Source organism: Leptonychotes weddellii, chromosome 6, assembly GCF_054177405.1.
Source record: "Leptonychotes weddellii isolate Sample4059 chromosome 6, ASM5417740v2, whole genome shotgun sequence".
NCBI lineage: Eukaryota > Metazoa > Chordata > Mammalia > Carnivora > Phocidae > Leptonychotes > Leptonychotes weddellii.
This window is the reverse complement of record NC_138374.1, coordinates 90,022,439-90,048,620: the sequence shown is the minus strand read 5'-3', so window position 1 is coordinate 90,048,620 and position 26,182 is coordinate 90,022,439. Positions and strand designations below refer to the sequence as shown.

Here is a 26,182-nt window from a genome sequence, read left to right as displayed (position 1 = left end):
GGCGCCTGGGTGGCTCAGTTGGTTAAGCGACTGCCTTCGGCTCAGGTCATGATCCTGGAGTCCCGGGATCGAGTCCCGCATCGGGCTCCCTGCTCGGCAGGGAGTCTGCTTCTCCCTCTGACCCTCCTCCCTCTGATGCTCTCTGTCTCTCATTCTCTCTGTCTCAAATAAATAAATAAAATCTTTAAAAAAAAAAAAAAAAAAAAAGAAAAAGTTGCAGGTAAACGTTATTAATGCTGGAGCGTGTTGTGCTCAAATACACTACCCACTCCTCCCTGACCCTGTCTCTCTGGACCAGCCACCCAGCACATGGGTTCCATACATCTGAGTCTACACTGCAGGTTGGAGCAAATTTCATAAAAGGAATCCTAACATCTACTGCTGTCCAACATAAGGTTACAAAAAGACCTATCTGTTTTTTAATATTTTGCTTTCTCTATGAGGAAAAAAAGTTGAAGATTGCCATTGGATCACATATAACTTTTTTGATTAGTCACATCAAATCTGACCATGACTGTTTGCCTACATTCCAACCATCTATGGTTAAGGCAAGTCTACCTACACTGGTGCTTTAGCCAGGGTGAGTCTGTATTTCAAGTGTTTTTAATGAAGTAAAAGCTTCTTTAAAGTCCTTTTTCCCTTTCTGATAGTAGTTAAATACGGGGGTGGGGGGAGATCCCTGAAATCCAACTAATCAAAATTCTGACTGGATTTTATTTTTTTATATACTTGATCTTGATAAGAAAGCTGCAAACGACAACCAAACAAACTGATGACAGGAATTTTGGTTACTGAAAAGTAGCAGAGGATGTCCTGGGCTGAGAACAGATTGTGTGTGATGTCCCATACCTTCTGAATTACATAAGTCATCTACATGGAGAATGCGTACTCGGTTCTGCCTGAGTTACCAAAGGAATCTCGTATCCTCCTCTTTGTACTGTTCTTGGGAAGGTGGAAAGGCAGATTATGCTTTCTACTGTAATTTCAATAGCTGTTCAAGCAAAAAGGTGAAAACAACTTTTTTTTTGTCTAACTCTCTCGTTTAACCAGGAAATGAAACCACTCAAGAAGCCCATTCTCTAAGCATTCCCTGAACTTATTATGTTTCTTAATCCACTGTTCTGTGCCCCCAAACTGATATAAACAGAATTAAAATAATGTCCTGATTTAAATCTTAGGCTTACCTATGATTCATAAAATTCTCAAAGGATAGTTTCAGATTATGAGGGATTATCATAGTTCTTGGTTGTACCTGAGAAAGAAAATCTCATTTAGAACATTGCCCCAAACTGTATTCCAGTTTAAATAAATAATGCACCACCTTAGCAAACTCAAGTTGTATTTAATATTAGAATCATTCATATATTCTTCTGTGATATGAATGAACAAGAGGGGATCACCTGCCCATAAGTCATAGGGTCTATGTTCTTCCCTGGTTATCAGATTTTGAAGTTAGAAACCTAAAGTTTGGTAAAGCCTCCAATTCTCTTTGTTTAGCTCACCCCCCAAAATTCTTCAGGTCTCAGATCACCTGTCAGCCTCTCGCGGACACCACTGACTTCTGGACCACTGTTAGGTAGTCCTCTGCCTTACGTTCTCACTGTTCCCTAGGCTTCCTCTACCAACATACTCCTAAGGTTTTTATTGTATTTACTTGCTTGATGTCTGGTTTCCCTCATAGACTTTCAGCTTCATGGGGGCAGAGACCATGTCCTTATTTTTGTATTTCCAGGTTCTAACACAGTACCTGTTCAAAAAATATTTGTTGATCAAATTAGTGAATGAATGAACCCACTTTGAAGCACACTTGAAAGTTTTAAGTGTGCCCTTCCTAGAGGACTATAATAAATTACACAGTTATACTATTCCTGATTAAGACAATATTTTCTTGAACTTTTCCAGATTTGTTACTCACACTAGATATTGGTTTTCTTTAGGAGCTCAGGCTTTCACTAAGAATCACTTTTTCCCCCAACATTTCTCAAAAGATATCATAGCCGTGACAATGAAAAGATAATCACAAGATGTGGGTGCAGGTGTTCAGTTGGGCTATTCATTGAGTGACCTGTGATTTAAATGTATGACACAATGAAGCTGCAAATTACTATGTGTTAAGGGCCTTCAGAGGTGCTTGAAAAGAGAGAAGAATCTGAACATTAGGTCTATAGAAATGCCAATCACTTAACGGTATTTAATCAGATTGTTGTAACTCATTAGCTGAGGGGAAGCATCTAGGAGGAGGAAAGAAATGATCTGATAACAGTAGCATATGGGAGTAGTGAGGGCAGCAAAGGCTTTGATGAGAACCTGGTAAGAGGCTTCTAGATACATAAAAGGGATGAGAATGAAGGAGACACACTGCCTTTTTAAAATTTCTTCTGAAATTGGCTCTGTTGCAAAGAAAGATGGAGGAAACTCTCTACCTTCTCCTGATTATACGCCCCTTTTCAAAAGCCCCTAAATCCAGCTAATGCTATTGTATGCATGAATGGGCTATCGGGGGCTACCCCAGAACAAAGCTACCAAAGATAGCAGTTTTGTCCCTGAGAAGAAGTGTGTCCTGTGGGCAACTCCTATTCAGTCTTGAAAACTATGCATCGTCTTCTTCTGGGAAGACTTCTCTGATATCTACTTTCCATGCCTGTTCACATCTACCAGGTCTATTGCTATTTCTATTCATCATTTTATTATCATTATTTGTTTACCCATTGGCTCCTTAAAGGTAGGGCTTATGTCTTATTCTTTTATTTATTTTTTTTTCCTTTGTAGCTGAGCTATTACCTAAGTACCTGGCCTATGGTAGGCAGTCAATAAATACCTATTGAAATGAACTGAATTAGGGCGCCTGGGTGGCTCAGTTGGTTGAGTGACTGCCTTGGGCTCAGGTCATGATCCTGGAGTTCCTGGATCGAGTCCCGCATCGGGCTTCCTGCTCGGCAGGGAGTCTGCTTCGTCCTCTGACCCTATCCCCTCTCAGGTGTTCTCTCTCTCTCAAATAAATAAATAAAATCTTTAAAAAAAAAAAATGAACTGAATTACGTAAATAGACTTTTGAGACCAATGAACATACATATGTTAGAGAATGGCTCCCTACAGTATTTCCAGCTTGACATCCTACTTTGAAGGGGCTTGAAAGTGTGTATTAGAGAGCAATGCACATAACAGAAGGACTACAAAATAGATGTTTTAAGGGGAAGATGAGCTGTTTGGAGTAGACACGTAATAAGAGACAATTTACATAAAACTAAGGTGGCTACCCCTGGTGACTCACAGCCATAACTTTCAGTAGGTAATTTCTTCCACACTAAATAATTGAGCTCCTGGCCCAGAGTACTCATACCCAGGAGTATGAGTAGTCATACAAAACAGGTCCTACTAGGATTTTTCTTTTTTGATACTCATCCACTTTATGCTTTTATTTTTTTAAGATTTATTTATTTATTTATTTGAGAGACAGAGATAGCCAGAGAGAGCATGAGTGGGGGAGGGGGTTGAGAGGGAGAAGCAGGCTCCCCACAGAGCAGGGAGCCTGATGCGGGGCTCCAACCCAGGACCCTGGGATCATGACCTGAGCTGAAGGCAGACGCTTAACTGACTGAGACACCCAAGCACCCCACTTATGCTTTTATTTTTAAAAATATTTTTCTAGTGCTAATCTTTTTTTTTTTTTAATTCAGACACCTAAGATTCACCATCTCAATGTACAACTCAGTGGTTTTTAGTAGCATCACAAAGTTGCACAACAATCACCACTATCTACTTCCAGAAGATTTTCAACAGCCAAGAAAGAAGCTCTGTCCTCATTAGCACTCATTTTCATTCATTCGTTCCCCAAGTCCTTGGCAACCACTATCTATTTTCTGTTTCTACAGATTTGCCTATTCTGGACATTTCATATAAATGAAATCAATATAACACGTGGCCTTTACTGGTTTCTTTTACGTAACAAAATGTTTTCAAAGTTTATCCAGGTTGTAGCATATATAAGTACCTTCTTTTCATGGCTGAATAATATTCCATTGTATGGGTCACATTTTGTTTACGCATTCATCAGTTGATGGACCTTTGAAGTATTTTCAGTTTTTGGCTATTATGAATTAATGTTGCTATGAACATTCTTGTACAAGTTTGTGTATGGACATATGTTTTCAGTTCTCTTGGGTATATATCTAGGATGGAAATGCTGGGTCATATGGTGACTCTATGTTTAAGTTTTTGAGGAATTGCCAATTGCTGTTTCCTAGAGCAGTTGCATTGTTTTGCATTCCTACCAGCAATGGATGGGGATTCCAGTTTCTCCATATCCTCGCCAACACTTGTTATTGTCCACTTTTTTATTATGGGCATTCTAGTGGGTGTCAAATAATGTCTCATTATGGTTTCAGTCTCATTTCCTTAATGGTTAATGATGTTGAGCATCTTTTCATGTGTTTATTGGCCATTTGAATATCTTCTTTGGAGAAATGTTTATTTAAATTTTTTGTCCATTTTGAAATGTGTCTGTGTTTTTATTGTTGAGTTGTAAACTTTTTAAAAATATATTTTGGATTCTAGTTCCTTTTCAGATATATGATTTGCAAACATTTTCTCCCATTCTGTGGGTTGTCTTTTCATGTTCTTGATGGTGTTCTTTGCAGCAAAAAAATTTTTAATTTTGATGAAGGTGAATTTAGGTAGTTTTTGTTGTTGTTTGTGCTTTTGGTGTCACATCTAAGAAACCATTATGTTATTCAAGGTCATGAATATTTACACCTATGTTTTCCTCTAGGTGTTTGTGTTCTAGCTCTCACAATTAGGTCTTTGATCTATTTGTAGCTATTTTTTGTATATGGCGTGAGGGAGGGACATAACTTCATTCTTTTGCATATGGATATACAATTGTCTCAGTACCATTTACTGAAAAGACTGTTTTTTCCTCATGAAATTGTCTTGACACCTTTGTCAAAAATCATCTGTTCAGGACCTCTTATTCTTATGGAGATCCCGTAGTATGTAATTAAATTTGATTTTCTCCTGTTAAAAATTTTTTTTAGTTGTTCACAGATGTAAGGTTTTATTTCTGGACTCTCAATTTTTTTTTCCACTGATCTGTATCTTTATCCTTATGTCAGTACCACAAAGTCCTGATTATTGTAGCTTTATAGTAGGTTTTGAAATCAGGAAGTGTGAGTCCTCCAACTTTGTTTTCATTTCCAGGATTGTTTTAGCTATAGTGCATTTCTTACATTTCTATATGAATTTTAAGATCTGCTTGTCAATTTCTCCAAAAATATCACATGAGATTTTGAGAGGAATCATACAGAACATGTAGATCAATTTGGGAGTATTGCTATCTTAAAATCCGTAAACATGTTTTTTTTGCATTTATTTAGGTCTTTTTAAATTTCTTTACATGATGTTTTATAGCTTTTGATATACAAGTTGTGCATTTATTTTGTTAAATTTATTTCTAAGTTTTTTAATTTTTTGATGTTATTGCAAATGGAACTGTTTTCTTAATTTCATTTTTGGATTGTTTATTGCTGGTATATAGAAATAGAATTGATTTTTGTATATTGACCTTGTATCCTGTAACTCTGCTCTACTCATTTATTAGCTTTAATTGTGTTTTGTGGGTCCCTTAGGACTTTCTAGATGTAAGATTATGCCATCTGAAAATACAGCTTTATATCTTCCTTTCCAATCTGGTAGCCTTTTATTTCTTTCTCTTGTCTTAACTGCCCCACCTAAAACACATAGTACGATGTTAAGCAGAAGCAGCAAGACTGGACATCCTGGTCTTGTTTCTGATCTAAGGGGAAAATATCCAGTCTTTCTTCATTGAGTATGATGTTAGCTGTTGGTTTTTCATAGATATGCTTTATTGGGTTGAGGAAGTTCCTTCTATTTTAGGAGCCTTTTTTTTTATTATTTTTTTTTTTTTAGAGATTTTATTTTATTTGACAGAGAGAGAGACAGCTAGAGAGGGAACACAAGCAGGGGGAGTGGCAGAGGGAGAAACAGGCTTCCCGCTGAGCAGGGAGCCCGATGTGGGGCTCGATCCCAGGACCCTGGGATCATGACCTGAGCCGAAGGCAGACTCCTAACGACAGAGCCACCCAGGTGCCCCTAGGAGCCTTTTTATATCTTCCCCAGCATCTGCCTTCAGCCCCCTGCTGAGAAATGAGGGGTCTCGGTGACTACAGCAGAAATGCAGTACCCCAAACCCAGGAGGAATATGAAGCATTGTTGCACATAGTGAAGCAAGTGTATTTATTTCATGCTCATTTTCTAACTTTTTATAGTTTCCTACAGGCATATGCACTGGTTCTAACTTTCATGTTTGAGGTCTTCCTTTTGGGGATCTGCAATGAATGGTAAAACCACAGTGTGTGGTTCTACTCCAGTCAGGCCTGGGCAAGGGCAAAGTTCAGAGAAGAGGTCTTGAGAAAGAGAGCAGCTGCTGAAGTCCCAAGTGAGCCATCTGGCAAAAGTCAGCTTGGGCCCAGGGTCAGTGCATTCTAAATGTGGATACAGTGATTCCAGGAATAAGACCAGGAGAAATCCCAATCCCAGTTTCCCAGATTCCAGTCAATGCTAATATTGAACGCTGTGATCTTAATTAAGTAGAATGTGAACACAGATTGTAACATTCAGATACATCTTTGTCTATAGCTTCAGTTAAATTTCCAAATCCCACAGAAAAATTTCATAAAACTGCTGGTCTCTTTCATATCCTATTAGTCAAAGCACTTTCGCCATTAACGCACCAGAGGCTCTCTCACGTCTCCTGATTTTCTTCTACTCCTGCCCTTCCTCTTATTGCACATAAGCCCAGAGTCAAAGGAGAATCATAGGATATCAGAATTGTAAAAACCCTTACTCAACTCCTACCCTAAACCTAACCGTTTAACTAAATTAAACTTCAACCCAAGCCTGACTGACCCTAACCCTAATCCTTAACCTGACCCAAGTCCTAACGCTGACCTGTACAGCGTTCCTCCAGACGCAGGCCTCTTTCGGCAGCAATTCTGACAGATGGCAGAGCTTTGTCCTTGTTTCCTCCATATCCCCTTGTCATCCTTCATCCCCCACCATTCTGCACCACCAGTTACAGACACCCCCCACTGGCTGGAAAGCACTATAGGATCTCTCCTTAGCTTTTATTCTGAGGTGCTGATTGAATTGATATACCCAAAGATTAAGCTGCTTGTTTCATGACTGTAATGGTAGAAGCAGGTTGTGTTGTATGGGTGTGCGTTGTGTTGCATTGTATTGGGGAAATGTTAAGGTGGGGAGAAGTTCCACAACCTCCTGAACCTCTACAGCAGTGTAGTTACTTTAGGATCTCAAAGTAAAGTGGCTCGTCTCATCTCTACCCCTCTGACTCACCTACCTTAATTCATCTTTTGGTTTCTTGAAAATGGAGAGGGTTTATTGCATTGTGTCAGATAATGGTGCTCCCAGGGCCAACAGGTCCTTATTTGCAGCCTTCCCTGCAAAAAGTGTTGTCTCTCCACTGGGCTCTGGTGGGGGAGGGGTAGTGCTGTGCCCTGGGAGGCCCATGCTCATCTCTGCCATCCCGCTGACCTACCATTTTTATTTCTTGACATGTGGAGCACAGCTGCTTGTTTCTGATGAGCATGGGGTTACTCTGGATCCTCCTGGCCTGAGGGGAGAGAGAAACAGAGGGAGGTGAGGAAACAGTGGGGGTACTCGGGGCAGCAAAGAAAGGGGACAGGGCTGGAGGAGTGAGAGAGGTAACAGTTATTCCTTCCATAAAACAGAGGGAGTCTCTGGTCTCAGCCCCATCCTAGGTGGATGCTGAGTCCAGGCGTGGCTGCCAGTGGGAGGTTCAGAAAGAGTTTAGGCAGGAGGGGGTGATCCACAGACTAATCGGTGTCTAATATAGTGATACAGGTGCAACTTACCCTTCTTTGCTCACACTGACATCAGAGCCATGAGGTATGTTCATAGGAAGAGCATAATATAGGGGAGAAGAGGGTCGGAGGGACAGACAATAACTATGAGTTAAAGCCCCCCGCCCCTGCCACTCGATGGTCTGCTGACCTCTTACTACATGTGTGTACCCCTGTGGCCTGACCCGTTGCTGCTGCCCTGCGAGGGGTGGGGAACCGGGAGAGGAGGAATATGTCTCTGCAGCAGGGGGAGGGCCTGGGGTGTGCTCCCAGGGTGACCTTCAGGGGACTGGTCTGCGAGTAGCTTCATCCTCTGAGAGACATAAGAGTGTTTGGGTGAGGCACTATTATTGAAGGGACGAAGACTGAAAACTGGAGACAAAGTTGGATTCTTTTGACAAATATTTAAAATACATTTCATTTTTATAGGCCATTTAAAGAGAATCAACTGCGTATTACAACGTTGTGGGTTGGTATGTTAAAGCATGAGTGTGAACAGCTTGATTCATTCATTCAACAATGGACATTTATTGTGAGGCCACCCTGTGGGGGGTGCTGGGCTGGGGCCACAGAGATGAATAAGACATTTTCTGGCCCTAAGGCAGGCCAGGGAAAGACACAAATTCACTCATCTGCCCATTCGTTAGATACTGGGGTCCCTGATCTGACCTCAAGCTGCGCACCACCCGGCAGACTGCGTACAAGGAAGCACAATGGTGTGGAAGGTACTATGACAGAAGTATGTTGAGGCCACTGTGAAACGGAAAAAAGCCAAAGAGCTCACCTGGGGTGGGGGGGTGGGGGGGTGGGGCATAGACGGAAGGGTCTGAGAAGGGCTACTGGAGCCGGCAATGCTTGGGTAGGTGTTGGTGGGGTGAGGACATTCCAACCCCTGGGAAACACTGTGGCACCGCGGAAGAATGACCTAGCGCATTGGCATCAGGTAACCGAGGTTAGCTGCCTGGTGTGGGGAGTGGGCAGAGAGGTCAGAGAGGCAGAGACTGCTGGGCCTTTGGAAGATTCTACCTTCTGCCAGATCTTCTCTGATCTCCTGGGGGTGGTATCTCCTGGGGTTTGGCTCCTCCTCCCATCCCTCACCTCTGTGAGTTCTGAGACTAAGATAGATCTCTGAAACTGTCATCCAAGGCTGGATGCACTAGATATCACAGAAGCAGCACCGATATTTCTGGGCCTCCAGAAAAGAGAGACTACGTCCCATTGCAGGATTAGGAGAAGCTTCGAGAAGTGGCATTTACACTGAGTCTGAAAGGATGCAGAAGGCATAGACAGGTGGAGGTGGCAGTGGGAGGATCTTTGGGCAGATTTGGTTTTGGTGGAGTTACCAGCAGATTCTTATTTTTCCTGTAGTGGATTCCTTCTCCTTTTCCAGATTTCTGGTTTCTACATAAGAATAAGAGTTCATTGCAAATCAAGCAACAGACATATCTGCGAGGCCTTTAGGGTGCATGCAGATCTTGCCAGGTTAATGATGGCTGCAGATGTGACTCCCAAGTTGCATAACCATGACGACTGCCATCCTGTGGGACCTGAAGACAAAATGTTTTATATATCGTCCTGGCCAACTCTGTTAACTCCTCATCTGTTAAGACATAACTTTGCTATTACTTTCTCAGAAAGTCTTTTTCCTGGCCCTCTTATCATTTTGCACACCCCGAACCTGATTTGGGTGCTTGCCATTCTGATTCCATCACAGACTTGGCATAGCGTTTTGTTGTATTTTGTCCTGTTATTCTTTCTTCTTTCTTTCTTCTTCATTTTCTTTCTTTCTTTCTTTTCTTTCTTTCTTTCTTTTCTTTCTTTCTTTCTCTTTCTTCCTTCCTTCCTTCCTCCCTCCCTCCCTCCCTTCCTCTCTTTCTTTCTTTTTTAAATGTGTTTATTTCCTCCACCAGGCTGGGAGTTCTTGAAAAGCAAAAACACATCTCAAACATCTTTGCATCCCTAGAGCCCATCAAGACTCTAGCACACAGTAGGCATTCGAGCTGAGGGGGAGGGGCAGAGGGAGAGGGAGAAGCAGACTCCCCACTGACCAAGGAGCCCGACGTGCAGCTCAATCCTAGGACCCCGGGATCATGACCTGAGCCGAAGGCAGACACTTAACCGACTGAGCCACCCAGCTGCCCCCGTTGTAAGCATTTTAAACTATCACACGTAACATATACTTATGTGTGTACAAGGAAATCAAAGCAAACAATTTGGGATTCCATGTTCTGTAGACCTCCGCTTCCCCCGCGTCCCCCCACCCACTGCCTTGCTTTCTTTCCCAGCCCTGGAACCAAAGGTCTTCCCCTCCTGCAGCACTTGCTGCTCACTCTTGGTTTCCCCAAGGCCGGCTCAGCAGCAGTAGCAGGGATGGCAAGTGAACTGGCTGGGGCTTCAGAGCACAGGCCCCTGGTGGTATCACTTGCAGAGTCAGAGCCACCAAGAAAAGCAACGCTGACATGGTAGGGGGGTTCTCATTTTCCAAGCAGCTGTCCCCAGGATGGCAGATGGCAGCTGTGACGAGAAAGTGAGAGCAACCTTTTGTAGGCCGGCCAAGGTACGACGCACAATTCAGCTGGGCCAGAAGCCAGTCTGCTCTTCACATGTCACGATGGGAGACGTCTTAATACTTGAGGTTAATACCTGCTGAGGTTCGTAAGGTCTGGCTCATGGCCCAAGTCCTTGGCCTTCTTGAATCTTTGATAAAGAAACAGAGAAACATGTTTCTCTCCTTCTCCCTCTCTTCACCTCTCTCTCTGTCTCACACACACACACACACATATACCTCTCCACATAACAAAAACTGAAAATGTAAAAGCACCAGATGGTGATTTTAAAAATAGCCCTCATGAGCATGCTGAGGAGCACTGACAAATTTGCCTCCATCCTCCCTGCCCTTTGACACCTCTGTTCCTTTCCTCCTTTCCACTCCTGCCTTCAGTGAGAGACACCTCGTGGGTCACCTCTAGTTCAATCCTTTCAGTGAACACAACAAATTGTGACCCAGAAGGGTTAAGAGATTTGTCCAAACATACATTTCGTTTCAGTGAGCCAGAAACTTCCTTGGATAAAGGGTCAAAAGAAGATTACCTTTCCTCAGGGAGAAAGTGGATTCTTAGGATCCATATGAGGGCATAATGATTCCTATATCCCTTAGAAAAAAAAGTGGTGATCAGAGAGCTATTTTCAATATTCCAAAAAAGAACCCTCTGAAAATTACACATCTTCCTGCGATCTGAAAATACCAGCCATCTCCATTAAAGAATAAAGCTGAATATAGTTTTTTTTTTTTTAAATACTCATATGGTTGACTCAGAAACATTTCAAACCTGCACAAAGTGTTATCAACAGCCATGCATTTACTGTCCAGACTTATTAAACTTGGGTTTTATTACCGTCAGATCAGTGGTGGTCATTATTACCTCCCTTTTAAAATCGTATCTGCAGTTACATGGGTCTAGTCAATAGATAGAGGAAAAGGACTGGGGAGTAGGCAGGGTAGTTTCTGTGGTGGTCATGGGCTGTCAAAAGCAGAGCCAGTGAGAGAGAAATAAGGAAACAAGCTCTTGGTGGTGAGACAATGGGGGGTTGCCCTCCTGTGCTTTTTCCCAGCCATGTCTGGGCCCCTGCAGCGTCTTTAGGCAAAGCTCTTTGTCACAGGTCCGCTGAGAGCGAGGTAAGTCCTGCTCTCCTCCAGACTCTGACTCCTGAGACTGGAACAACAAACCCAGATCAAAGAGAGGAGAGAAGCGGTGCGGGCAGGAGCCGAGGGAATGCGGCAGCGTTTTTGACTCCATTAGTTCCTGAGTAGCTCTTGCTCAGCGACACCCAACCCGGCAAGTAGGCCAAGGGGTCCCAGCGTCTCCAACTGCAGGCCCCACGTGGCCCCCGTCGGCGCCGCCTTGCTGGGGAGCTGCGAGCCTGTCACCGCGGGGCCTCCCTTGTGCCACCTGGTAGTGCCCGGGGCTGTTTCGCGACATCTGGAGGAGTCCATGCCTGTCACTGGCCGGTGAACGTCCTTCCTGACGAAGGAGCCGCTCCGCAGGGCAGATGTCTAAACAGCGCAGTGTCGAGGCTCCATTTCTTTGTGTTCATTTTCTATTTTTCCTCTTTGTCAGCTCTGCCTTTCCTCTTGTTTCCTTTTTTTTTGTATTCTGTGCCCCCACCTACCTCTCTGTGTCTCTCTCAGCTTCTGCCTTTGTGGCTGTTTGTCTTCCTCGCCCCGTCTTTCAGTCTCCGAGCCTCAGTTTCCTTTCTGTCTCTCTGTCCATGGGTGAACAGTGCTGCAGACACCCAGACACCTGCCTCTACCACAGGACGGCGCCTGGGCAGGGCAGGAAGGCCACTTGGAATGTGAGTGCTCAAAGTCCTGCCCTCTGACCTGTGACTGGGAAGGGCAAGGGAGCCAGGTGGCGGGACCTTCGCACCTGTGCTCAGAGGCAGCCTTTTGGCGGGTCCCTGATTTAGAGGATAAAGGAAGAGATAGGGTGTCCACAGTGCACTCCACTCCCACCAGATACAGCACAGTTTCTTTCCAGAAAGGAGCAGGTGCCTGCTGAGTCCGTGTTTACCTCACCGGGTCCATGAGCAGGCCTTCGTGGTCACAGCCAACTCTGTGCAAATCTGCACACCCAGACCTTGTTAAAATAATGTTTCTCTTCCTTTAGCCACTCCGTCTATTTTAGGGACTTTCCCACCATTGCCTCTCTTTGTTCAGCCTAGCATAAAAAACATTCAGGTCTTGCCACTTCTCTGGGTCTTCATTTCCTTTTGAGGGCTCCTGTGTCACGTAAAACTTACATTAAATACACGTGTATGCTTTTCTGCCGTTAATCTGTCTTACATCAATTAATTCTCTGGTGCGGCCAAACACCCTAAGATGGCAAAGGTAAACTCTTGCCTTCTCTTCACCTGCTTGCCTTTCCTATCTGCAGGGGCAACTGTTTTTCACACACAGGCGCAGAGAGGGGGAGAGAGAGGTGGAGGATCAGGCCCCAGCGCGCTGAGGGTGAGGGCGAGGTCCCGGAGCTCTCCTTCCCTTGCAGGAGTAACGATGGGCGGATTCCTGGGCCTGCCCAGAGACTGGCCTCCTTGGCTCTGCCTACCGGCCAAGCCCCGGGAAGCTCTTGCTCTTGGCTGCTCTCTAATGGTCACCCAGAGTATTGCAGCCATGAAACTCTAAGCCCTGCGGAAGATGGGCCTCTCGAACTCGCCCTGGCCGTTATTAAATAAATGCTTTCTTCTCCCGCCGCCTCCTGCCCAGCGGGTCTGGGGCCTAGAGTCTTAATGCCTCGGAAGGCACGATGCACTGAGACTCAGAGCTCACCTGGGATGAGGAGGTGCTCGGTGGCATGGGAGAGCCTGTCTAAATCGGAAGCTCAAAGAGACAGTGACCGGAAGGCTTCCAGCTGGTTCTGCAGCAATTGCCCGGCGGATCCTGTCCGGGCTCAGCCCCCTCGGTGCACGTTACGGGGGCACTCGCACCTACAAGCCTGTCCCGGGGGTTGGGGGATTAGTGCCGTGACTCAAGCACAGCCCTGCCCCTAACTGTCCTGCGCTGAAAACCTGGAACATCTCTCCCCGCTGCTCCCGGCCCCCGGGGCCCTCTGCGCTCGGGCTAGGCCCACCCACCCGCGCGGTCCCGTTCCCCGTCAGCCCGCAGCTGCGGCCTGATTCCTTGTTTTCAAGCCCTCCTGCACGCTCAGGCTCCGCGTCTTTGCTCCCCTGCTGCTTCCCTCCGCTGTGGAAATACCTTCCAGATCACATGCGGGAGCCGCTTCCTCTGGACCGGTTCCCTGGTGCTCCCTGCTCATCCCTCCTGTCCCGCCCACCGCCTCGCCTGACCGCTGTGCAGCTGTGCGGTCCGCGCACCTGTTCGTGGAGGTGCGTCGGACTCGCCCCTCTCCCTATCGACGCTAAACCACGGAAGGCCTCCCTAAGCAGGAGTCTACCTCCTGTCACGACGGCCGGCCCCCTGGTGTCTCGCAAAGCGGAGCTGTCCCCACAATGGGGCGTCCCCACGAGCGGGGAGCGCGGCGCTGTGACAGTGTTTAGGAACGCCGCCCAGGCCCACCAGCAGCCGCCCTGTGTACTTCTCAGTTAAGGAACTGCACGTCCGCCCGGGAGTTCCCTCCCTCTGTCTCCCGCACTGCTGACTTCCCCGGCACCTCTAAGATCGGGAACCCTCTGGGCGCTGCGGTGTAAGGAGAGTCACCCAGGAACCAGTCACGGTGGATTTCTGGGAGGTGGAGGGGATAGGAGGACAATAGGAAATTCCACAGGTGTAGGATCTTGTACGTGGGAGACATAAGGGATCCAGGGTTGGTGATGGGACAGGGTCAGAGGCTCCAGAAGCTAGGACTGGCTCAGGACACAGGCTGAACAGCTGTCCCTGAAGGCCTCAGGGCCTGTTTCTCAAGAGGACTGTGTTTGTTTGTTTTCACTTTTTGATGATTGTAACCTTTATTCTTAGTGCTAGTGCACGTGAGCTTGGGTGAGCCTGCGATGCTCATTCTTTTCATTCAACAACTATCTATGGAACAATGATGATGTTCCAGGCCCACAGCTCTGCTAAGAGATAGGAAACACCGTTACATTTACATTCAGTGTCATCCTGGGACCACTATGGGTTTCTTTTCAATTAAAAAATAAAATTGTGTACCTTAGATAAGACATCTGGAACTTGAAACAAAATAGGCAAATTCCTATCCTTCTTGGATGAAATCAGAAAAGTGGCAGAGGCATGAGGATATCTGAAGTAATCAAAGCAAAGCAAGTTAGAACCACAGTCTCTGGTTTGAAGAGCCAAGCCCTTGGTTGTTTCAGAGATGTAGGGGTCAAAATGAACAGGCCCAAGATGTACCACTCTGGCCTGCAGATTATTTTGAGCTGAAAACAACCATGGCCCAAAAGACTCAGGAAGAAACTTTGACCTTCCCCTTAACTGCCTAAAAGAATTTAGATAGAGGACCTGCTCCAGTAGGAGAGCTATCCCATAGATTATATGTAATACAATATCAACTAGGTAAGGTAGATTGGGAGGAACTTCCGCAAAGTCTGTTGAAATTCATCTCTGTGTCCCATTGTTTCTGGATGGCCCAGCAAACATTTGTTTACCAAATATTAACTCTTTCCATTCTTCCTGTGAATTGTTTTCCTTCCCTTTGAAGTCGCCAACCCCTGCCCCCTTCTCCTTACTTAGTTCAGGATGACATAGATGTGACATTTGGCATGACTGTCTTTGGAATCTCATGTGGGTTCTTGTATGTACAAAATTAAATTTGATTTTCTCTTAGTAATGTGTCTCATGTCAATTTGTTTCTTAGACCAGCCAGAAGAAACCTGAAGGGCAGAGAAAAATTTTTTCCTTTCCAAGAGAGATAACCAGGGGACACTCCGAAGAGTTGTTTCCCACCCCAGTCCTGAAGGGCACAGACCATTTGGCAGCTTCCAAAGGATGGCTTTGCCCTCTTAAGTGATTCTGGCTTCTCTGTCCTTTTGTTTTGAACTAACCAATGCCAGTTGTGAATTGTTGGGAGACACTGTACAAATTAAGGCAGGAAAAAAGTTGTTCATAAATGTGTAATGGGTGAAATGCAACCAGATCTCCTTGAAAAGACCTGTGTAGAAGTTATTCATATTTAATAAGTGCAGGTTTTTTTCATGCCTGGTCTGCTTTCTTGGGAGTCTGTGTCCTTGGACACTGAATCCACTCATTTCTTCCCATGGAACATATTCTTCCTCCAACCACTCTGGAACATTCTTTCTTTCTAGTCAGGACAATATCAGTTCTCCTCACAGGGTGTGACCTGCCTCACAGCTGTTGTGGTTCATTTTATTACAATATAAGGGGCCAAGGCATTCAGGGGGCCTGGTCATCATGAACTGCTTGTGTGTGCAACACTCTGCATGCCCCCGGCATTCCAGAAATGGAAACTTGGCATGCCAGGAACACCTCTCCTCTCTAATGAGGAAAGATTTCATTGTTCATTGTTCATTTATAACTCAGGCATGTGAAAGGAGTTTGGTATTCCTGAGGCATTTACAGTTTCATTTCTCCTCACCATTTCCTTGGGCCCTGGTGGAACAGGGTCAGTGGGTCTGACCCAGCCCCTTCACTGCCTTTATCTTTGATTTGTGAACAGCCTGCCTTGGACTTGACACCCAAATGCTGACCTAGGAGACCAGAGGCCACTCTCAAGCTGCTTCAGCACTCAATAATCTCAAACAGGGCCTCAGTGTGACCTGCGGGCTTTTAAGACTGATGATGAGTGTGTCTTCCATGTAGCAGGGCAGTCTTCTTTGAAGGAAGGAGGTCTGTGGAGGCCCCAGTGTTCAGAGGTGGGCCCCGCTCATCTAGCCCTGTACATTTGTACAGGGGCTTGTAGTTGGGGGTGCTCTGAGTACATTTCACTAAATGTTTCTTTTTGTTTTTTAGACTGTTCTGTGTTAGAACTACTTGTCCAAAACCAGGTAATACTTAAAGCACATTTATAACTTTCTTACTGAGGTTTGAGAAAAAGGTTTTGCCAAAACAAAGAGCTTGGAACCCAGGGTTTAAGCCAGATGAAGAGTTTCTAGTCATTAAGAATTGTCGATACTTAAAGAAACCATCCTTTCAAAAGACTTTGCATTCCTATGTTGTCTCCCTGCAAGCTCCAGGCACCACCTTGGTGCGTGTCCAGTGTCTTTTGAGGTAGAGAAGTGCGGTTTCTCTTCACAACGGTTGAGATTGCTGCCCAGATACTCTGTTTAGAAATGAGTAGAGCTCCACTGACCACTGAGGTAATTTCTCCTTACGACTAGCTCAAGGTTAGCTGGCGAGAGGGAAAACTACCCCTTCCCTTCTGACTGTCAATAGTCTGTCCTTTCTGATACTCCAGGACCTGGCTGTGTTCTGGGGCTGCCCAGTTGTATTCTAGGTCTGCCTTCTTCAAGCCCCCGTCCTGTTCCCCCTCCCTACCCCCGACCCCAAAACTGTACAGTCAGGGAACAAGAGCACCATGCCCAGTGACGCTTTACTCTCGGCTGCAGGGGCAGGTCTAATGGGAACAGGGCTAAGATGGGATAGCGAGCTGTTACTCTACTTAGACGTCAAACACTAACCATTTCACATTAGCTAGACCGTGAGCTAGAGTTTAGATACAAAGTTAAGTAAAAATAGCAGAAACGAGCAACAAGCACTTCACAGGTGCTCTGAAAATATACAAATCTGTCTAGCTGTTTACGGAGAATGTGGCTTTTAAAAGGAGCAGCTGATAAAGCAAACATCTATGTTACTGGAGAGGGGACCTGGGGAGAGCGTCCCTCACGGACACTCACTTATCTATGGGCAGGAGGGTATGTGTCTCCCTATTCCCCCTCTGATTTCTCCCATTTGCCCCCACATTACCTCACATTCCCCCTTCTTTCCATTTCCCCTCCCCAAAGCAGGCTATATCACCACAGCCGGGGACCAAAAGTAGAGGAGGAATGAGGAAGCCCAGTTATTTCGAGTGTCAGCACTAAAATGCTACTAACACACAAACACCTCCAGTTTTGAAACACAGAATCATGTTCCATAGCAGTTTGTCTGGAAGTAGCGGGACTGGTGAGATTGGAGGAGATTGTCTCAAAGGGACATATGGGCAGTCACTACTCTCTAAAGACAGGAATTTATGGTTCTAGACTTTTGATGGTTAAAATTAGTAAGTTTCAAATTGGATAGGCAGCATCCAGGGACAAAATTCTTTTGTTTTGTTGAGTGGTGATTGTAGAGAGGGAGGTTAATTGAGATCTCATCCCCCTGCCAAGCCTATACTCAGTGCCCACTTTTGTCTGAGAAACCCGAGCCATTTCTGGTTTTTGAACACTCATCTTGGGTTTCTCAACTGACCAGATTTGCCCCTGATAATTGCCCCCAGAAATCATCTTCTGTGATGTCTTTCTTGCAACCTTTGCCCTCAGTGGCTGAGCTGTTACCTTTTGGGGATGCTGAGCACTAATGGCTTGTTTATGAGGCTGGCCTCACTAAGCCAAGGAATCTTGCCAAATGTTGGAACAGAAACCTGGAGAAAAATGGAAAGAGATCATTTTGCAGAATTTATTGCATTTGAGAACTGCCATCAAAACAATGACCAAAGTAAGCTAATGGCAGCTATATAAAAGCCAGCACTTTACAAAACATTTTTATGATTTGAGCCTTTGAGTCCCCCGTAAAGTACCCAAGAGCAAATAGAGTTCTCTCCACTTAACAGATGAAGAAATCGAAGCTCAGACATTGTGATTTGCCAAGTCACACAGCAATAAGTTGATTCAGGTTTTCTGACTTTTGTGCCCACTGTATCTTGCGTTCTACTGTATCTATCCCTTTGCTTCTTTATTACTTCCATCTGTTTATGCATCTATGAAGTCAGCTGAATATTAGCAACCTCCTATTCGGTCTCAGTCTGTTTTCGGTCATAGGGCCCTCCACCCCAATTCCTTCTAGGCAGCAAAGAGGAAAGAACCACACTTTGAACCTACAGACAACTGGATGTTTATCTCCGTTGATCCACTTTCCAGCTGGTGGCTTTGGATGACTCACAACCTCTCTGAGCTTCAGTTCTGTCCTCTATGAAGATATCATCATTTTACAGGTCAATGTACAAGACAGAAGGCTCCAGGAGAGCAGGGATTTTTGTCTGTTCCAGTCACTATGGTACCAGGAGCCCCTAAAACAGTATTTGCAGGTACTCCCTGAATTGGTGTCCAGTGAACTCACGGATGCAGGGGAAGTCCCCAGTTGAGCGCCCGACTTAATAACAGAAGCTCAATAAAGTAGGCTTTATAATCTCTCTTTAACAGCCCAGCCTCTATCCCTGGCGTTCGGATGCCAAATCCCGTCTTTCTGTCGGGCATTTGCTTTTTCCTAGGCTCTGAGCCTGCGCCCTCCCTAGAGGAGCCGCGAGGGCCTCCGAGCCGCCGGGAGGGGGCAGCAGCGACCTCGCAGTCCCGCCGGCGGGGGAAGGGCGCTCCTGACGCGGAGAAGGGGGCGGACCCGGAAGTGCTCGGCCGCCGCCGCGACCCCGGCGCCCCGGATGGGGAAGGAGGCGGGCGACCGCTCTCCCCCAGCTGCGCAGCCTAAGGAACTGCGGGCAGGTGGGTTCCGAGCGGGAGACGGTGTTTCCGGGCCTCTTTCTTCTCGGCCATCTCCCGCAGGCCCAAGGCTGGTGAGGGGCGGTGAGGGGCGGTGAGGGGCGGCGGCGGGCGGGGGAGGCCCGGGAGGGTGAGTAGGGCGCCCCCGGGGACACCTGCCGGACCCCACGGAGCGGCGTTGCGCTCTTCGGCTCCGCGGACCCTCCAGCCCGGGCGGCGGCCGGGAGCTCCCTGGGTTGGGGTCCCTGCTGCAGTGAGGGGTCTCCCAGAGGGTCTCGCTTGTCCAGCAAAAGCTATCGTGGTCTCCATGGAAGAAATAAGGTCGGGCAGTAAGAATTTTCTTCGCAGTCTTGCTGGATGACCCCGGTATTTTTGACTCTTTAAGTTTTCATTGTGAAAAAGGAGAAAAGCTCGTGAGAGTTTCCCATGTAGAAGTAGAATGATAACCCTTTAAATGATGTTAAGCTCAGTTAACGGATTAAGAATCTTGAGTTTTTCTGAGTCCTTGGTTTTGGCCGAGTAAACCGTAGAGCTCATACCTTTTTGTATTGTACAGTTTACTGTGGTCTTTAGACTGGTACCTTTTTTTAAAATAATAGATGCCTTTGAGATCTCAATAAATAAAGGCTCTGGATGCTATCCCTAGAAATTTGCACTAATTGCAGCTACAAGGATACAGTGACAGGGAGGGTTTTTGGATGCTCTGAAGCCCATCCACAGACCTCAGGGATATGTGAACCCCTGAGTTAACTGGTTTAGAGGTAGACATGATGTGAGGCCCAGGCTTTGGGGTCAGGCTTTGGTTTGAATTTGGCGCCATTGTTTACCGCTGTTAATTTGGGCTAAAGTTACCTAAGCAATTTGAATCTCAGGTTTTTTTGTTTTTGTTTTTGTTTTTTTACTAATTAAAGTGGAGCTAATGTTAACTTGAAAGGTGGAGATTAAATGAAAGAAACTGTGCACTCAGCACGTAGTAGGTACTCAGTAATAGCTAACAGATGTCTTTTATTATCCGTGGGATTATAACTTAAAGTCTGAAATGAAATGTTAATGTTCCTAATTATAAAATGGCCACCACATATATTTTGCTCCAACTTTTTTTTTTTTAAAGATTTTATTTATTTATTTGACGGAGAGAGACACAGCGAGAGAGAGGGGGAACACAAGCAGGGGGAGCAGGACAGGGAGAAGCAGGCTTCCCACTGAGCAGGGAGCCCGATGTGGTGCTCGATCCCGGGACCCCGGGATCATGACCTGAGCTGAAGGCAGATGCTTAACGATTGAGCCACCCAGGCGCCTTTTGCTCCAACTTTTAATAAACTGAGTTGGTTTGATTTTAACTCGGTCCTTCCGTTGACCTTTCACAGCTTTCATATGTTCATAGTCTCTCTTTTTCTAGGAACTTGGCTGTATTGTCCTGCCTCAGAGAGCAAACTCATCTACTGCAGGCCTGGCCTGGGTTGCTGCCTTTGAAACTCGGAACAATACCAACCACAACACAGCACGGAATTTCTAGAGAGATCTTATTTCAAAACTTTATAAAGAATGAGAACCACATGGACTTGTGCAAGGGAAGTTGAACCGGCCTGCATTTGAGGGAGAGGATCATGTGTGCCCAACCTGGAACTGACACGAAGGAGGCCAAGTGGCAGAAGGTCTTGTATGAACGACAGCCCTTTCCTGATAACTATGTGGACCGGCGTTTCCTGGAAGAGCTCCGGAAAAACATCTATGCCCGGAAATACCAGTACTGGGCTGTGGTATTTGAGTCCAGCGTGGTGGTACAGCAGCTGTGCAGTGTCTGTGTTTTTGTCGTTATCTGGTGGTATATGGACGAGGGTCTTCTGGCCCCCCAATGGCTTTTTGGGACTGGCCTGGCTTCTTCACTGATTGGTTATGTTTTGTTCGATCTCATTGACGGAGGTGAAGGACGGAAGAAGAGTGGGAGGACCCGGTGGGCTGACCTGAAGAGCGCCCTCGTTTTCATTACTTTTACATACGGTTTTTCGCCAGTGCTGAAGACCCTGACGGAGTCTGTCAGCACCGATACCATCTATGCCATGTCGGTCTTTATGCTCTTAGGCCACCTCATTTTCTTTGACTATGGCGCCAATGCTGCCATTGTATCCAGCACGCTGTCCTTGAACATGGCCATCTTTGCTTCTGTCTGCCTCGCGTCACGCCTGCCCCGGTCCCTGCATGCCTTCATCATGGTGACGTTTGCCATCCAGATGTTTGCCCTGTGGCCTATGTTACAGAAGAAACTGAAGGCGTGTACTCCCCGCAGCTACGTGGGAGTCACACTGCTTTTTGCATTTTCAGCCTTGGGAGGCCTGCTGTCCATCAGTGCCGTGGGAGCCGTTCTTTTTGCCCTTCTGCTGGTTTCCATCTCTTGTCTCTGCCCTTTCTACCTCATTCGCCTGCAGCTTTTTAAAGAAAACATTCATGGGCCTTGGGATGAGGCCGAAATCAAAGAAGACTTGTCCAGGTTTCTCAGCTAAGTTAGAGACTTCCATTCTGTTATTAAGGCAAGCTGATAGACTATACTCCTAACTAGTATAAGATTTGAATCTTACAAGAATCCCATTCTGGAAGCAACGTACCAATGTGGGTCGGGTAACAGAGATCAAAAGAAAAAACTAACCAAAGGCGTGGGTGGTGAAGGTGCTTGCCCTTTCTGTTACTTTGTGGATGAAAAAGCTTCCTGGGGCCCTCTTGAATTCTTGCCTGTCATCCACTGTAACAAAGTGATGTGGTTTCTGTTTATTAAAAAAAATAACACATCCATTAAGTTGTCTCACGAGTTTTCTATAAGCAGAAGGCTGACAGAAGGGACGTGAAGAGTGAAGAGAGAATGAAAATATGTGTGTTTATGTGTAAAGTCACTTCGCTCTACCTTTATTTATCTAGAGCTCAAATGGGAGAATCCTGGATGCTGTGCTCTCTCATTGGCTAAGATCACAGAATTGGTCACTTCACCTTGACTCCCGAGTTTCTCCTTCGTTCGCAGTGAAGCATGGACACACTACAAGGGAGAGTGTGATGTTCGTAATACATAATCAGAATGCCAGGGCATTCAGAGAAGCTGAAGTAGTTAGGAACTATTTGCTAGAGGAGGTGGCATTTGAGCTTGGTCTTGGAGGTTAGGCGGGATTTAGGTAAAAGATGGTTTTAGGGCAAGGTGGCAAAGGCCTTTAGGAACCAGGTCAGTAATACGAACAAGTGAAGCCAGTAGACTTTGTGTGACGAATGGCAGCTGAAAGCTGGATGGAGCGTGCCCTGGCCAGCGAGGGCAGCCACCGCTCCAGCTGAGGGTTTCTAGGCAGAACGTAGGCCTGGCTGCAGATCTGGAGAAAGTTCTGAGTAAAATCCAAAATGAAATCTCAGTACTGCAAATGTGATTTTTCATGTGAAATCTGACTGGTAAATTCTGTCACATTTAAATCTGGACAGAAACCACACTTGGATGCACCGAGCCTGCCGTTGTGCCACATCTGTTGTTCGGGCGAGCACAGAGGTGAGGAAGTGTTTCATGGGGGTTCAGGGTTATGGGGATTGGAGGAAAAGTTGGAATGGGAGTTTTGAGTGACAGGAATTTGGGCTTTATACTGCGGGTCATTGGGAGCAATCCAGCTTATCTAAGCAGGGAGTAAATGATTAGATAATGGGCTGATTATGCAACTGCTCGGTGTCCTGTTTTTCATCTGTAAAGTGGGAATGGAAGTATTACCACGGGAGTTGTGATAACTGAGATCTGTGCAGAAAGCTCCGAAGAACCCTAGACATGTAGCACTACATTCATGTCAGCGGTTACTGTCACAAAGTTTATCTGTAGGAAGACTGGAAGAGGACAAAGTACAAAATGCATCTGGTGCCTCCCAGAGTAGTTGGTATCTCGTGAAATAACTCATTTGGGGCAAGTCCCTGAACCATCTCACTAGAGACTAGCCTCAAGTCAGAAATTTCATCAGAGGTAGTCGTCTTCCAAAGGAGTTCTGCTGTTTTTTCTCCGAACATAGATTTCTCAGTGTCTTGAACTAGTGTCCTCAGTACTGTCACATCACATCCTTCTTTTTCTGATTTGAATTTGGACTGATGAGTATAGTGTTTGGTTAGAATGGGTGGTTTTCCCTAAGGCACGTTGGATTTTTTTCGCAGCCCCAAGGACACTGGCTCAAGGGAAGAGACGGTCTTGGAAACTGACTTGAGCTCAAAGCGCCCGTCCGCTGCCTGTGCTGGCTGTGGTCTTCCCGTGCCTCGAGAGCAGCCAGAACTGGTGCCTAGCTGCTGCATGGTTCACATCAGGAATAGGGCCAGGTGTCAATGGCTGAAGCTAGGAAAGAACCGTATAAAATTGTGCTTTATTTCTTTCTATCCTAATACATTTGCCTTATTTGAATGGGTTTCTGATTATCAACTTTAGGGAACTCACGTAGCAGCTGCATCCATGTCGATGAGCAGTAAGTTCTCCAAATTTGATCCACTTTCAAGAGTAGTTTCAATGGGATGAATTAATGGGCCTGTGCTGTCATTTTCAACCGTTCTCCATCACACTGTATGTAGTATGCGGAGCCCCCCACGGCCTGATCCTCTTCAGGTTGATGGTTGTAGTTCAGTGTGGAGGTGGCCGGGCGGATGGGGAGTTGAGGGTTGGATGTGAGGGGATAGGGTGGGGCAGCCGACTCAATTCAGGTAGAAAGGTGGCAAAAAGGATATTCCAACTGGAGTGAACAGTACGTTCAAAGCGCGCAGGGAACGGATTCATCCTGGCAGGGGACAGAAGCACAGAATAGACAAGCCGTGGGGAGAGGGCTTGAGGTCTGAAAGTGCTGAATCCTTTGAATTATCGTAACCTATAGTCAACACAAACTAAGGTTTAGAAAAGGGATATAAGATTCCCACCAAACACAGTGTTATGCGCAAATATGATATAGCTCAGTTTTCAGGCTGGGCTAGAGAGGCCGAGGCTGGGGAGCTCTGTGGCTCAATAGTGAAGAGTGAGCTCTGGACGAAGGGTGGGGACAACAGTGGGCGTGGGGATGAGGGGTCTGATTAGAGAGATTCTCCAAGATCTTGGGAGACTCGTGTTGAGAAATGGAAGGGACTGGAGGATGACTGGGGCCTCTGTCTTGAGCGGATTTGTGTTCCAGTCACTATTCCATGAAAAAACAGAAGTGAGAACGGGTTTGGAGGTGAAGTAGATATGAAAATAAGAATGGGACCCATTAAGTTTGAGGTGCCTGAGATGGTACACTCAGGCTAAGGTGTTCCAAATGTAGCATCTGGAGGACATTGGCTCCAAATTCTGGGCATATTCTAGAAGGGTATTGAAATCTAAACAGAATCTAGTGCTGTTGTACTTGGAATTCTTTGTATAGGATTGGTTGCCTCATAACCAGGCTATGGTGGAATTAGAGATGGATCACAGAAGGAGAATTAAAAAATCTAAATGATAACCAAAGGGAAAGAATGCCCTATGAAAACAGATTAGAGAATTGAACACCACGCCCTGGAAGGAAGGCTCAACAGAGATACAGAGTCATCACCTATAACACTGAAAAGGGCCAAAGTGAATGTTGATTTGTTTACCAAGTCATGAGTGGGAGAGGACACCCTTGGAAATTGGAGCCGGACAAGTTTCAGACAAATGAAAATATAATTTTATACACTTTGTGCCTGTAACTCCAAGAAGTTCCCCAGACCAAGAACATAAATGGATTCCAAAAAGGTTTGGGAAAAAATACAAATAAGCCATAAACACTTTGTAAGAAAATGTGAAGAAATCCCAAGCTCGTACGTGGTACTCCCTGAGGGATGATGAGGCTCCCTTAGGGCACGCTGCCTGTTGCTACTGACACAGGGATGCAGGCCCAGATGATGATGATGATGGGTATGACCTGGTGTGACACTTGTTGGGAAAGCTACTCCTCCCTAAAGGACAGTGATGCAGCCAGTCTCTTAAATTTAAGCTATGCTGAAAGAGTGCAAGCAGAATATTAAGGACTTGGATTTTTCAGAGAATATTATGGTGCGTGTGGGAAAGGAAAGGGGAAGGCGTTACCGTAGCATTGGAATTAAAATCCCAAACCAAACACTTGGTTGCATAAGCAACTGTTAGCCCTCCCTTCTCCGCACCCCTTTCTCCCAGCCCTGCTTCCTGTCAGTAGGTAAGGCTGGATGGAGGGTGGTGGTGGCAAGTGAGAGCAAAGAGGGAGGAATGAGGAGGCGGCTTTGCCTGTGTCTCCAAAATGGCACCAGGGGTTGTAGTTGGGATAGACAGGGTCAGGGGAAGGCAGAGCTATGGAGCAGCGGGTGTGCTTCGTTTTGGGGCATGATGTGGCTTAGAGAGGATCGGCAGGGAGCTAGAAGGCTGTCTGGGACCTGAGGATAGCAGCACGTTGGGTCTGTGCGGCGACCAACTCGGTGTCAGTGTTATGCCTCTTTACCATGGCATAAACTTTTGAGCGAGCCTTTGAGCAGCTGGCTTCAATTGTGGATTTAAGAATCCATGCTGAGCGTATTCAAGGAAGCCTGGAGCCACTCTACAAAAGCCAAAGGCTCAAAGTCAAGACAAAGAAAAGCCAGCAGAGGGCATCAGTCGCACAATTTTACAATATTCCAAACTCCCTGGATGCAGGGAAACAGGGCTGGGACACAGTGCCATCCTGTGGAAGTTACTGATACTCCTTTTTGTAATGAAATTCAAAGTCTTGGAATTCTTGATGAATTGCAGTTTGAGAAGTAACTACATCGTTTGAGGTCCCCATAAATTCAGGAAATAAAGAGCACATTGGGATTTGATAAATTATAATTGCTACATTTTCAAGCACCCAGTGTGTACCAGGCACTGTTAGGCACTTTATATGCATTATCTTATTTACTTGTCAGAACAATCCTGTAATACAGGTTTTATTTTCATTTTACAGCTAAGGTGACTGAGACTCATAGTGAGCCAGGAACTTGCCCAAGGCTGTGTTGCCAGTTTGGGCTGATACTTTGATTTTCTGAAAGCTGAATTGCATCCAGGGCCAAAGGCTAACTGGTAGGCAGTTGCTTTGAATGCTTTCTCAAATCCCTCACTATCCCCTTTATCCCTTATTCCTACCCCCAACATCTAGCAAAATATTTATTGTCCACCCAGGCTGACACTTTCTGCCATTCACATTTTA

General features: G+C 45.9%; 2 protein-coding genes and 1 long non-coding RNA gene across 5 annotated transcripts in view; 1 reads left to right on the top strand and 2 right to left on the bottom strand.

The window, feature by feature from the left end:
• The window catches only part of C6H1orf105 (chromosome 6 C1orf105 homolog), a 25,435-nt gene extending 6,368 nt beyond the window's left edge, over nucleotides 1-19,067 (bottom strand). Inside the window, exons 1-6 of the mRNA XM_081823186.1 lie at nucleotides 19,037-19,067; nucleotides 18,402-18,457; nucleotides 17,859-17,944; nucleotides 14,560-14,650; nucleotides 7,574-7,648; nucleotides 1,185-1,252 (exon numbers count right to left, since the gene is read on the bottom strand). Of these exons, the coding sequence (XP_081679312.1) occupies nucleotides 1,185-1,252; nucleotides 7,574-7,648; nucleotides 14,560-14,650; nucleotides 17,859-17,944; nucleotides 18,402-18,457; nucleotides 19,037-19,067 (407 nt within the window). The remainder of the gene's footprint in view (nucleotides 1-1,184; nucleotides 1,253-7,573; nucleotides 7,649-14,559; nucleotides 14,651-17,858; nucleotides 17,945-18,401; nucleotides 18,458-19,036) is intronic.
• On the bottom strand, nucleotides 7,670-13,743 carry LOC145722283 (uncharacterized). The gene is made up of 3 exons (XR_014146427.1): nucleotides 13,651-13,743; nucleotides 10,321-10,412; nucleotides 7,670-9,445 (listed from the first exon to the last, which is right to left on the bottom strand). It is a non-coding gene; the product is annotated as an uncharacterized LOC145722283 (long non-coding RNA).
• On the top strand, nucleotides 18,860-21,800 carry PIGC (phosphatidylinositol glycan anchor biosynthesis class C). Of its 3 annotated transcripts, none has more exons than XM_006737541.3 (2): nucleotides 18,860-19,016; nucleotides 20,413-21,800. In XM_006737541.3, exon 2 carries the CDS (start codon nucleotides 20,621-20,623, stop codon nucleotides 21,512-21,514), a length of 894 nt encoding a protein of 297 aa, XP_006737604.1. In that variant the 5' UTR covers nucleotides 18,860-19,016; nucleotides 20,413-20,620; the 3' UTR covers nucleotides 21,515-21,800. The 3 variants fall into 3 exon arrangements, with proteins under 3 accessions (XP_006737604.1, XP_030888509.1, XP_081680741.1); XM_031032649.2 differs by having other exon boundaries at nucleotides 18,936-19,087; XM_081824615.1 differs by having other exon boundaries at nucleotides 18,977-19,083.
• Nucleotides 21,801-26,182: the final 4,382 nt, after the last annotated feature.